This window comes from Haematobia irritans, chromosome 4 (assembly GCF_050003625.1).
Source record: "Haematobia irritans isolate KBUSLIRL chromosome 4, ASM5000362v1, whole genome shotgun sequence".
NCBI lineage: Eukaryota > Metazoa > Arthropoda > Insecta > Diptera > Muscidae > Haematobia > Haematobia irritans.
This window is the reverse complement of record NC_134400.1, coordinates 81626940-81639176: the sequence shown is the minus strand read 5'-3', so window position 1 is coordinate 81639176 and position 12237 is coordinate 81626940. Positions and strand designations below refer to the sequence as shown.

At 36.8% G+C, this 12237-nt stretch overlaps 1 protein-coding gene across 1 annotated transcript; it reads right to left on the bottom strand.

Moving 5' to 3' along the window:
* Nucleotides 1–1081: 1081 nt before the first annotated feature.
* LOC142236871 (uncharacterized) lies at nt 1082–10986 on the bottom strand. Its single transcript, XM_075308154.1, has 4 exons — nt 10753–10986; nt 10416–10594; nt 1338–2034; nt 1082–1179 (listed from the first exon to the last, which is right to left on the bottom strand). The coding sequence occupies exons 2-3, from the start codon at nt 10478–10480 to the stop codon at nt 1614–1616; spliced, it is 486 nt and encodes a 161-aa protein (XP_075164269.1). The 5' UTR covers nt 10481–10594; nt 10753–10986; the 3' UTR covers nt 1082–1179; nt 1338–1613.
* Between the last annotated feature and the right edge of the window lie 1251 nt (nt 10987–12237).

The window sequence follows — 12237 nt, the reverse complement described above, 5'->3', positions numbered from 1 at the left end:
ACAGCTCTTTTCAGAGTGGTTGAAGACTTTGACGACACAGTTTCAGAACAAAATTTTATGGAAAGAGGCCCTCGGGATTACCATATATAGAGTATGAGACCGCTGTCAACAGAATACTAGAATTTTTGATCGATACCGGCTCGAAAAAAAATTTCTGTTGTCCAAAATTGTCAGTCGAAAGTGTTTCATTACCGAAACCATTTATTGCCAAGACCGCAAGTGGAGTTATAGAAATAACACAAAAAATTGTTGGCAAGTTTTTTTCTAAATACGGATTACAAAACATTATAACATTTTATATATTGCCTGGACTTGATACGTTTGACGGTATAATTGGTGACGAAACACTAAAGGAACTCGACGCGGTAGTCGATAGAAAAGAAAATATTCTTTCTCTGAAAGACGGTATTAAAATTCCGCTCAAGGCTAACTTTTCCAATAGCGTCAACTATATTTTTAATGAAACCATGCAAATCGAGACTAAAGAGAGAATTAACGGGATAATTGGGAGATATCAAAATCTATTCGGCCCATTAGACGACAGTCAAGCAGCTATGACAAGTATACAATCTGAAATTAAGACTACCACGTCGGAACCTATTTATGCAAAAAGCTATCCATATCCCGCTGCAATGAGAGAGGAAGTAGACAGACAAATTGCAGAACTTTTATCTGAAGGCATAATTCAACCATCCAAAAGTCCGTACAATTCTCCCATTTGGGTCGTACCAAAAAAACCAAAACCAAATGGCGAAAAACAATACCGTCTTGTCATTGATTATAAACGACTTAATGCTGTAACTATACCCGATACCTATCCAATTCCTAATATAAACGCTACATTAGCGAGCCTGGGCAATGCCCAATATTTTACCACGATCGACTTGACTTCAGGCTTTCACCAAGTTCCTATGAAAGCGTCCGATGTCCCAAAGACAGCCTTTTCCACCATGAATGGGAAATTTGAATTTTTGCGTTTACCTTTTGGATTGAAAAATGCCCCAGCCATTTTTCAAAGAATGATCGATGACGTACTCAGGGAATACATTGGGAAAAAGTGTTATTGTTTAATTGTTAGGCTACAGGGGGTGTCGGTGGAGAAGGTGAAGAAATAAGTGGACACCAATTCCTGGAGTAAGTGGACTGTATGTGGGGTTGATGGGACAACAGATGGGTTACCTTAATAAAACAAGAGAATTGTGGATATTAGATGACTATCATAATTTCTCTAGTACGAGAAATGATGACTCCACAATTAAACCGCCAAGACAAGAGAATGAGAAAATACATATATTTTAGAATTTGAAGATTTGGAGTTTATTAGAGATTGTGCTCACCGTTCCAGACGTGGGAAAGAATTGAAAGAAAGTAAATCTCTAAGCTTACCAAGAAACTTAAGCGCTATTACATACATTAACCATGATTATAACATAATTCACAATAAACATTTTGATTAATTAGTAATAGTGATGAGAGCATTGATTTTAAGCTTATGTGCGTTATAATTCACAATAATTCAGTAAGTTAAATTCAAATGTATCTATATAAACTCAAATGTATCTTTATATTATGAATAAGTCTAAACTTGAGTTTAGACATGCTCCCCCACGACTTCACTTAGGGGAAGTACAAAGTACGGTCGCTAATGCACGTATAGCTTCGGAAAGAATTTTTTGGTTAGAGGTTTGTTGACTGGAGCTATCGGAAGTATTGTTGTTGTTAGTGTTGTTGGTACCTTTGGTTTGAGGTGGTTGTTCCTTAGTGGTATTGTTCGACGATCTACGTTTGCGTTCGGTGTAATTTGGATGTAATAATGTGTTGTGCGGCCTTCCACACTTCTTACACATGTTTTTAGATCGGCAGTCACGAAAGCGGTGGCTTCTTGCCAGGCAGTTAACGCAATAGACCTCCCGTAGAACCCATATATTACGCTGCTTAGGGGTCATTTTTAAAAATCGTGGGCAAACTTTAAGCGCGTGGAATTTATTACAGAGCTTGCATTTGTAAACATTTGGTGATCGCTGCTGGTGAGATCTGAAATGTATGAGATGAGGTTAATGAGTGGAAATGTTTGTGATTGTTTGAGATGGTGTGCAAGACATTATTCGGGCTGAGTATCTTCAATGGTATTACAGAAGGGTAGATAGCACAACTTTGCTATTGGCCGAGTTATAATACCTGTTGCTATACGTATATCAGCCACTCGTACATTCGAATCTGATCCGGAGTAGGTTTTCACTATTCGCCCCAAAAGCCACTCATAGGGTGGAAGCAAGTCATCCATTACAACTACTAAGTCGTCGACCTTTAAGTTCGATATGGAAGATTTCCATTTGTATCGCTTGTGCATTGATCTTAAATATTCTTCTTTCCATCTCAGGGCAAACTGATGATGGAGTGCTTTTAATTTGGTCCATCTGTTAATTATTGATAATTTCTGAGCTGTAGGTTCCGGGAAAGCTAATATGGGAGATCCTCTCAAAAAGTGGCCTGGGGTTAAGGCCGTGAGATCTGCTGGATCTTCTGTCATAGCCGAAATAGGCCGAGAGTTCAAAACTCCTTCTATTCGGGCCAAAATAGTTGAAAATTCCTCAAATGTAAATCTATGAGCACCAGATATTTTCTTTAAATGGATTTTAAAACTTTTAACGGCGGCTTCCCATAGACCGCCCATATGAGGCGCATGGGGAGGAATAAATTTCCATTCAAAGCCATGAGCCGCATACTTCTGTGAAATATCAGAGGACGATATTTGTAGAAACTGTGTAAAATCACGAAGGAGAGTTCTACTAGCTCCAACAAAGTTGCGACCATTGTCCGAGAATATTCTACATGGGAGCCCTCGCCTCCCGACGAAACGGACAAACGCAGCCTCAAATGCTGCAGACGACAAATCGCTACATGCTTCTAAATGGACTGCCTTCGTACTGAAGCACACAAATACGCAGGCATATCCTTTCGTAATGGGAGCTTTTCTGAGAGTGGAGCTTTTCAATTCAAAGGGGCCCGCAAAATCAATACCTGAGACTTGGAATGGTGGTGAGAAAGTACACCTCTCGGGTGGCAAAGGAGCCATTATTTGTGAACTGGCCCTATGTTTGTATATAACACAAATCTTACATTTGTGTATGACACCCTTTACGCGAGCTTTTAGGCGGGAAATGTAGAACTCCGTTTGCACAAATCTACACATTAAATTACATTCTCCATGGGCCAGGAAGACATGTAAATGGGATAAATAAAGTCGACAAAAATGGGAATTTCCAGGTAGTATTATCGGGTATCTTTCCTTGTACGGAAGGGATGAGTTAGATAAGCGACCATTTGCTCTAATGATTTGGTTCGAGTCCAAAAAGGGGTTCAGAGTTTGTAAACTGCTCTTATTAGAGAGAGAGTGCTACGTTTCCTCAAATTTTCGTATTCGCAATTATAATATTGCTTTTGAGCCAGAGATATTAGACGAAACTTGACGAATTGGATCTCATTTTGAGAGAGATTCGTAGTTTGAACCATTTGATTATTTTTCCATTGAGGATGGGAATTGTTGAAGAAACGGAAAATGTATGCAATCACACGTAATGCTCTCGAGTATGAAGAAAATCGAGACATTACATCGATTGATTCAGTGCTAACTTGATGGGATGTAACAATTTTCGTTGCTAATTCTGGAATAACTGGGTTTTTCGATGGCCAAGTCGATTCAGGATTAGTGAGCCATGATGGACCATTCCACCAAAGCGTGTTGGGAACGAGATCTCGAGGCTTAGATCCTCTAGTCCCAAGATCGGCAGGGTTGTCATGTGTAGACACGTATCTCCATTTAGCATTGGGAACAAGTTCGTGTATTTGAGACGTGCGATTTGCAACGTATGTCTCCCACGAGTATGGTGGTTTGGACAACCAACCTAAAACAATGGACGCATCTGACCAGAGTGTAATCGAGTCAATGTTATCGTCAAATATTTGCGTCACATATTTCACGAGGTGGGCCAATAACAATGCTCCATTTAACTCTAAACGAGGTAACGAGACATGTTTTAGAGGCGCCACTTTACTTTTTGCTACGAATAGCTGAGAGAAGACAGTAGGAGTCGATGTCTGACAACGGAGATAGACACAGGCACAATACGCCCCTTTGGAGGCATCACAGAAGCCGTGGATTTGAACTTTATCGTCAGGCATATATTGAATCCAACGTGGTATTTCTATAATTTTTATCTGCGTTAAATCATTCAATAAATTATTCCAAATATGCAGGGAATCAGGAGATATGTCATCATCCCAACTTTTAGTCTCAAGCCAAAGTTGTTGCATAAATATTTTAGCCCTAATTACCACAGGAGTTATCCATCCTGCAGGATCGAAGAGTTGAGCCACCTGAGAAAGTATTTGACGCTTTGTGGCAGAGTCATGAGTTTGGGTCGGAAGGGCAGAGTATGTGAATTTGTCGCTTAATGCATTCCACTTTATCCCAAGAGTTTTTGTGGAACTAGTTTCCGTGAAGCGTAATAAATCCAAATCGTACAAATCTTCTGGAGGAAGGTGAACCAGCAATTTGGGATCATTTGCAGTTATTTTCTTTAAAGGAAAACCTGCAGTCTTGAGTACTGAGATAAGTGCTTTCTGAGACTTAATAGTTTCTTCGATTGTAAATCCACCAGACAAGATATCATCGACATAAGTTTCTCGTCTAATAATATCAGAAACTTGAGGGAATTGCTGTTCACAATCAGAAGCGAGTTGTAATAAAGTGCGTATAGCGAGGAACGGCGCGCAGCTAATGCCAAATGTCACAGTGTTCAGTTGGTAATCCTTAACTGGGCCCTTTGGATCTTTTTGAAACAAAATCCTTTGATACGCTCTGTCATCGGGATGTATCTTGATCTGACGATACATTTTTTGTATGTCTCCACTATACACGTATTTATACTTTCTCCAATTTAGTATCGTAGAAATTAGATCACTTTGGAGCGTGGGACCAGTATAGAGTACATCATTAAGAGAGACTCCCGAATTGGATTTACGGGATGCGTTAAAAACTATACGCACTTTGGTGGATTTATGCTCAGGGCGTACCACCGCGTGGTGTGGGAGGTAAAATGAGAAATATTTACCTTGGGAAGATATCTCTTGAGAAGAAGACTCCTCCATATGATTTAACGAGATATATTCTTTAAGTACCGCGTTATATTGATCCTGAAGATTGGGATCTTTTGATAAAGCCCTCTCCATTCTAGTATATTGTCCTAGGGAAATAAATCTTGATGAACCAAGATAAAGAGTTTCTGGGAATTCTCTTTTAAACGGGAGCCTCACTACATAGCGGCCATCCGCATCACGAGTAGTTGTTGTGGCGTAAAGATCTTGGCAAAATTTATCTGAATCAGAAATCTCTGGGTGTGATGGGATTTCTTCAATCTCCCAAAACTTCCGAAGGACATCACTGAGAGCATCCGATTCACAAGGGACTACCTTAGTAGTAAATGCATGGATTGCTTCAGTCGGCATTGGCCCACTGAGAACCCATCCAAAAATGGTGTTGTAAGCAGATGCGAAACCATAAACATTTTTCTTGATACCGTCAAGATTAACGAAACGCTCAGAGTCGTTGCCAAGTATTAGATCGATATTGGATGATATATTGAAGTCTGGATCCGCTAAGTCGAGGCTTAGGAGAGCAGAATGATCGGAAACTTGAAAAGAGACAGCGGGTAATTTTCTAGTAACCTTTGGGAGTATGATCGCGTTAATTGAAAACCGGACATTGTGTTTCTGGGCATATAAATGTAGCTCGCATTCTTTATCTGCGATTTGAGTTACTCCTCCGATTCCACCAATTTCAAATCGAGATTTACGGTAAGGAATTTGTAATCGATTTCTAATTTTTTCCGATAAAAAGGTTCTTTGAGATCCAGAGTCAATTAAGGCTCTTATCGTAAAGAGCTCACCTCTATGCTCAATTTGAACCAATGCGGTCCTTAACAAAATTGTTTCACTATTTTGTGAAAAATTTGCGTCAACACGCGCGTAGGCCTCCTTTGAAGTAGAAGGAACAGGTTGTTCGGGTAGTCGTTGGGAATCCTGACTAATAAATTTATTAGCGCCAGATGTTCGAGAAGTTTGGGAGTCACTGTTCAAGTTTTTGCCATTATCTAAATGCAGCAGAGAATGATGCTGTTTCTTGCATGTGAGGCACACGCGTTTGCTCTTACATTTAGATTTCGAATGAGCTGCAGATAGGCAGTTATTGCAGAGTTTCTGCTTAAACACAAAATCGATGCGTTCTTGAACAGAAAAATTTCGGAAATCAGGACAAACCCGGATATTATGATCTGAGTTGCACAACTGGCAGGAATAAGAAGAGAGCCTTTCTTGAGATGTGTACGTTTGCACTTTGCTTGGATTTTGTGACGAATATTTTGGGTATATCTCGTTGGGAATTTTGGAATTTCGGAAACTTGATATGCGTTCTACAACCTCGAATCGGTTGATTAGAAACTCATCCATTTGGGACCAACTTGGTAGCTCACGATGGGATTTGAGAGATTGTTCCCATTGAGAAATAGTTTCCTCGGGAAGCTTAGTAGATATTAAATAAATCAGAATGGGATCCCATGTTTCAACCTTAACGCTGAGGGAACTTAATGTACTCAGACAATCCTTTACAGTCGAGTGTATCCTTTGCAAGGATTCACTATCCTCAGATTTCGCTACGGGAATACCGAACAGTATTTTTAGTTGGTTGTCTACTAAAACTCGCTTGTTTTCATACCGAGTTTTCAAAGCATTCCAAGCTAAAGCAAAATTTTCGTCACACAAAGCATAACGCTTTACTATAGCGCCCGCACTTCCTCGAGTTTTATTCCTTAAATGATAGAGCTTTTGTGCGGGTGTGAGCTTCGGGTGATTTACGTACACGGCCGTGAACATGTCACGAAAAGATGGCCATTCTTCGTAACTACCCTTAAAAATCTCTGTGTCACAGGGAGGGACCTTTATACAGACTTCGGACGTATTAACATTCTGGGTTTCTGAGATCCTGTAAGGGTTAAGAGTTAGTCGTGCTGTCCTGCGAGGTGCAGTATTAATTGATATCCTTAAGATATCTGAAATTTGAGCTCGTGTTTCATAATAAGCCTCAGCGCAAATGTTGAAGTTAACTTTTGCATTCTGTTTTAACTCATTATAAACAATAGATTCGGAACACAGCATCAAGTTTTCATATTCACCTTGAACCTTTCCCCATCTCCCTTCTAAGTCATCCAGTTTGACTTCCAGAAGAGAGTCGGTTTGATCCGCGATATCTAAACTCTCAAAATTCGAACAGAACTCTGTTACTTGATTGCAAATAAAAGCAAATTTTTCATAAATAGGTGGCGGCATGACAGTATTTTCATTTGCCATACAGCCATCTATATCTTTGGGATTTGTCATGTCTAGATACAAGATAACAGAGAGTATGAATTTCCCTCTTATAAGAAGCACCGTAAAGAGTCACAATGGCAAATGTACGATGAATTTCAAATTTACAATATCTTCAAATGAAACCTCAATAGATCGGTAACTTAGGTATTTCTTTTCTTTCAAATGACAAATATGTAAGTTTTTTATCACCTTTAATCCAAAGGGTATTGTAAAAACTCTAAAAGTTGGTAGGTGAAGTAAACTAGTCACTTATAACCAGCAGGCGGAAAACTTCATAACCCGTTTTATTTCCAAATAATTGCAAGGGCTTTCACGAATAAAAAAAGAGTACGTTGGTTGACAGAAATAGAAAATGCGTGAAAATGTTTGAACCTTAGATATGCTAAGTGAAATTATCTTACACTTTCGAATTGCTATACATCAGTTGAAATGTCTAGCTATTGGTTAATTGTAAACCGGACGAAAGTTTGTGTGTAATGAGTCAGAACATAATTGCTACACATCAGTTGGGAATGTATAGCTCGTAGGTTGATTGTAAACCCGGCTTTGGAAATTTGACTGCTACATTTAAGAACACAAATGTAACTACAGGTCGTTTTGAAACCTGACCGACTGAGACGGTTTTAAATAAATATACGAAAGAGCTCTTTTTTGGTAATTGTACAATAGCCGAAAGACAGAATTTAATAACAATTTCACTTCAAATCTCCAGTACAAACTACCATGACCACGCATAGCATACAACTTGTTAAATGTCCACAGTATCACTTTATAAATTCCTGAACCCATAAATATCCACGATAGAGCACAATTACTTTCTTTTCGATGAATTTAAAAACAAACGAATCGAGTGGATTTAAAAAACAAAATCGAGTGATTTTAAAAAACAAAAGAATGATATGTATATGGAAATAAAATGATGAATCAGATAGAAATAGAAAATAGATATATATATATGGAAATAAAATTATGAATTAGGGTTAGTTAATTCGTTGTTAGTTCAAATTTATCATTATTTCAAAATGCTTTTGATAGAATATTCTGTTTTTATCTGCATCAATTCCCAGATTCAACTCAGAATGTATGAATGTAATTTCCAATAAATTATTTCTCTTTCATGAGAAACGATTTTTTATATATTTCAGTTTCGCCATATGAATATGAATAGAGTCTCCATTCGTTCCATGGATATAATAAGTTATTCTTCTGCATGTATTTTTTAATAATTTTATGATTTTGTTTTGTCCTCAAAATTCAGGTTACACAACACTGTGTGCAAGATGTGGTAACGAAACACTGTTCGGTATACCAGATTTAGATGTGGCGAGAGAATACTTGAGAGAGATAGTGATGCAGTATAACAGTTTGAGTTTGTATGTGTGTATTGGAATAGTATCTGCGAGAGTGTTTTCTTCTCTTAGGCTTTATTTTTTCTCATATGCACAGTGTTCAGATAAAGCCAATGATATGGGTTAGTTTTAAACTTGGTTATCTACTTTGGGTATTAAAATACACTAATAATTTTACCTGAGCTTTGAGATGCTGGTCTATAGATTTTATTTGGTTTTGTTGATTTATTATTATGGCGCGACCCGAAACCCGAGTTATTAATTTATATTTTACACAGTTAATCTGAATTGTTTGTACAAATTTTATTTCACCACAATAAATTTTACGCTATAATAAAATATATTAACGATGCTTTAATATCTTGTTATACACTAAATAATTTTGTTGTTCTCGCTTTACTTTATTTCACTTTGCATTGAATGTTTTTAATTTTATATCTCTGCCACATCACCTTTTCTGCTTTAGGCAAAATCTCTTCTCTACCTATATCACTCTCTTTAAGACGAAGTGATGATAACTATTTGGGCGAATATGAATTTAATTTTAAGCGGGCAAAAGAAAATGAGATGAAACAATGTAAGACGAAATTGTATAAAATAATCGAAAGGGAAAATGTAAGAGAAACAAAGTAAATTAATGTAATACCCCAGTTGCAAATAACGGTAATTCCAGTTACCCAAAGGGAATGCAAATTCTCGTGTATAAAATAAAATTGGCTTGATTCAATATATACATATATTTTTGTAACGGTGCTTTAACTATTTTCCTTTTACACGTTTTCCTGCCGATATAATTTCATAAAATTTTTTACCACGTGCATGCAAATTTAACGAAACCAATAACAAGTCATGCTAAATTCAGAGATCTCTGTGCAATTTTGGGGGCAAATTAGATTTCTTGTCGTATAAATCAATTTTAACGAGATATACAAATTCAGGCTATTTTAGCCCAATTTCTCCCGTTTTTTCTTTTTTGAGTAATTTAGTTGAATTTGTAGGCACAGAGTATTTTTTCTTCGTGTGTAGACGTAGATTAAATTTTTTGTTTTCACAGCAACATTTTTTAGGGGAAATTTGTCATCTTCCATAGGAAGTTGTCAAGGAAATGTGCTATTGTAGGCCGAGTTTCTTTGTTGACAGAATGAACTTTATGTGAAAAAGAGCAATTTTTGGACTACTAAAGATTCCTTTTTTTGAAATTGTTTAAATAAAAGTTAAAGTTTTAGGGGTAAACATGCAATTTTGGAATCTCCGTATTCCGTAGAAAATTTTAGTCCTAGGCTAGAACTTTGAGAATTTTCTTCATAATTTAGAAAGAAAATTGTATTTAGAACATAGCTGAAATTTTGTAAATTCCTCGATACCTTTATTAATTCTGATTTATCATTTCCACAAATTTATAAGTTATTTTTCTCACATAATATACATGCAAAGTTCCGTTTTGTTTAATTTATTTAATTCTACTTTTAACTTCACACGATTTTTTTCCCGAAATTACGTCCATAAATTAATGTAACACTTATACTTTTTTTGTTTTTTAAATATTTGCGCGACGAACGATTACCTTGCGTTTAATTAATCTTTACGGACCGGCGTCTCAAACAAACTAATGAGGAAGATCTTGATCTACTTATGTATTACCTTCTATTCTCGTTTGCAGTTACTACTCTTTTCTGGTTTGAGAATCCTCTCCTCGAGTGGACCATGTTTAATTGTTAGGCTACAGGGGGTGTCGGTGGAGAAGGTGAAGAAATAAGTGGACACCAATTCCTGGAGTAAGTGGACTGTATGTGGGGTTGATGGGACAACAGATGGGTTACCTTAATAAAACAAGAGAATTGTGGATATTAGATGACTATCATAATTTCTCTAGTACGAGAAATGATGACTCCACAATTAAACCGCCAAGACAAGAGAATGAGAAAATACATATATTTTAGAATTTGAAGATTTGGAGTTTATTAGAGATTGTGCTCACCGTTCCAGACGTGGGAAAGAATTGAAAGAAAGTAAATCTCTAAGCTTACCAAGAAACTTAAGCGCTATTACATACATTAACCATGATTATAACATAATTCACAATAAACATTTTGATTAATTAGTAATAGTGATGAGAGCATTGATTTTAAGCTTATGTGCGTTATAATTCACAATAATTCAGTAAGTTAAATTCAAATGTATCTATATAAACTCAAATGTATCTTTATATTATGAATAAGTCTAAACTTGAGTTTAGACAGTTATGTCTATATTGATGACATAATTGTTTTCGGTCGTAGTGAGGAAGAGCTTCTTTCAAATGTGGATACGATTTTCAAAAAATTGGAAGATGCAAATCTATAAGTAAATATTGAAAAAAACACATTTTATGCAAACAGAAGTAGAATTTCTTGGCTACATAGTAAGTGCCGATGGTATAAAACCGGATCCAAAAAAGGTAAATGCAATTGAAAATCTTTTACCCCCCACTAATTTAAAAGAACTCAAAGGATTTTTAGGTATGACATCATATTACAGACGATTCATTAGGGACTATGCGAAAATAGCGAAACCTCTCACAAATCTTACAAGGGGTGAGAATTCGCAAATAAAAGCAAATCAATCGAAGAAAGTCCCTAGCACTCTTAATAATAATGAGCTATTGGTATTTAATAAACTAAAGACGTATTTGACTACAGCGGAAATTCTTGCATTACCAGACTTTGACAAGCATTTTAATTTGACCACTGACGCTTCCAACTACGCAATTGGAGCTGTTCTTTCTCAAGGAGAAATTGGTAAAGATAAACCAATTGCCTACATATCTCGCTCTTTAAACAAGGCGGAGGAAGGGTATGCCACAAATGAGAAAGAGATGTTAGCCATAGTGTGGGCACTGGATAATTTAAGGAATTACCTATACGGTGCAAAGAAAGTAAAAATCTACACAGACCATCAACCACTTACCTATGCTTTAGGTAATAGGAATTTTAACTCGAAGTTAAAACGATGGAAAGCACGTATAGAAGAGTATAATCACGAGTTAATCTACAAACCGGGTAGATCAAACTATGTTGCTGATGCTCTGTCAAGGTTAAAAAACCAGTGTATACCACATTGACGACATGTTCACAGAAACTGCTAGTGAAGGAGACTCAGAGAGAACGAAAACGGCTTCAGAAGTCAATTCTCAATCAACAATCACCGCATCTGAAGGGAGAGATTATGATGACGAATCGACAGGTTCGACAGTCCATAGTGCTGACCAAGATGCCTGAGATTTGATTCCTCATGTTGAAGCCCCTATTAACGTTTTCAAGAACCAAATTGTAATAAAAATTGGATCTGAACTGCATCTAGAAAGCTGTCCTCGCCAAAGAAGTTCAAAAGGGGAGATATAATTTATGTAAAAATAAAAAAATATAAAATCAAAAGACAAACCTTTATACAGAAAGGAAATTGTAGAGAAAGATAATAGAGTAAC

What these genes read in the sequence shown, in the direction of transcription:
- LOC142236871 (XM_075308154.1), bottom strand. Translation starts at nt 10,480, where the DNA reads ATGGTCCACTCGAGGAGAGGATTCTCAAACCAGAAAAGAGTAGTAACT. An exon ending in ACTGCAAACGAGAATAGAAG is followed by an intron (nt 2,035 to 10,415) that starts GTAATACATAAG and finishes CATACATTTCAG; the next exon opens with ATCTCACCAGCAGCGATCAC.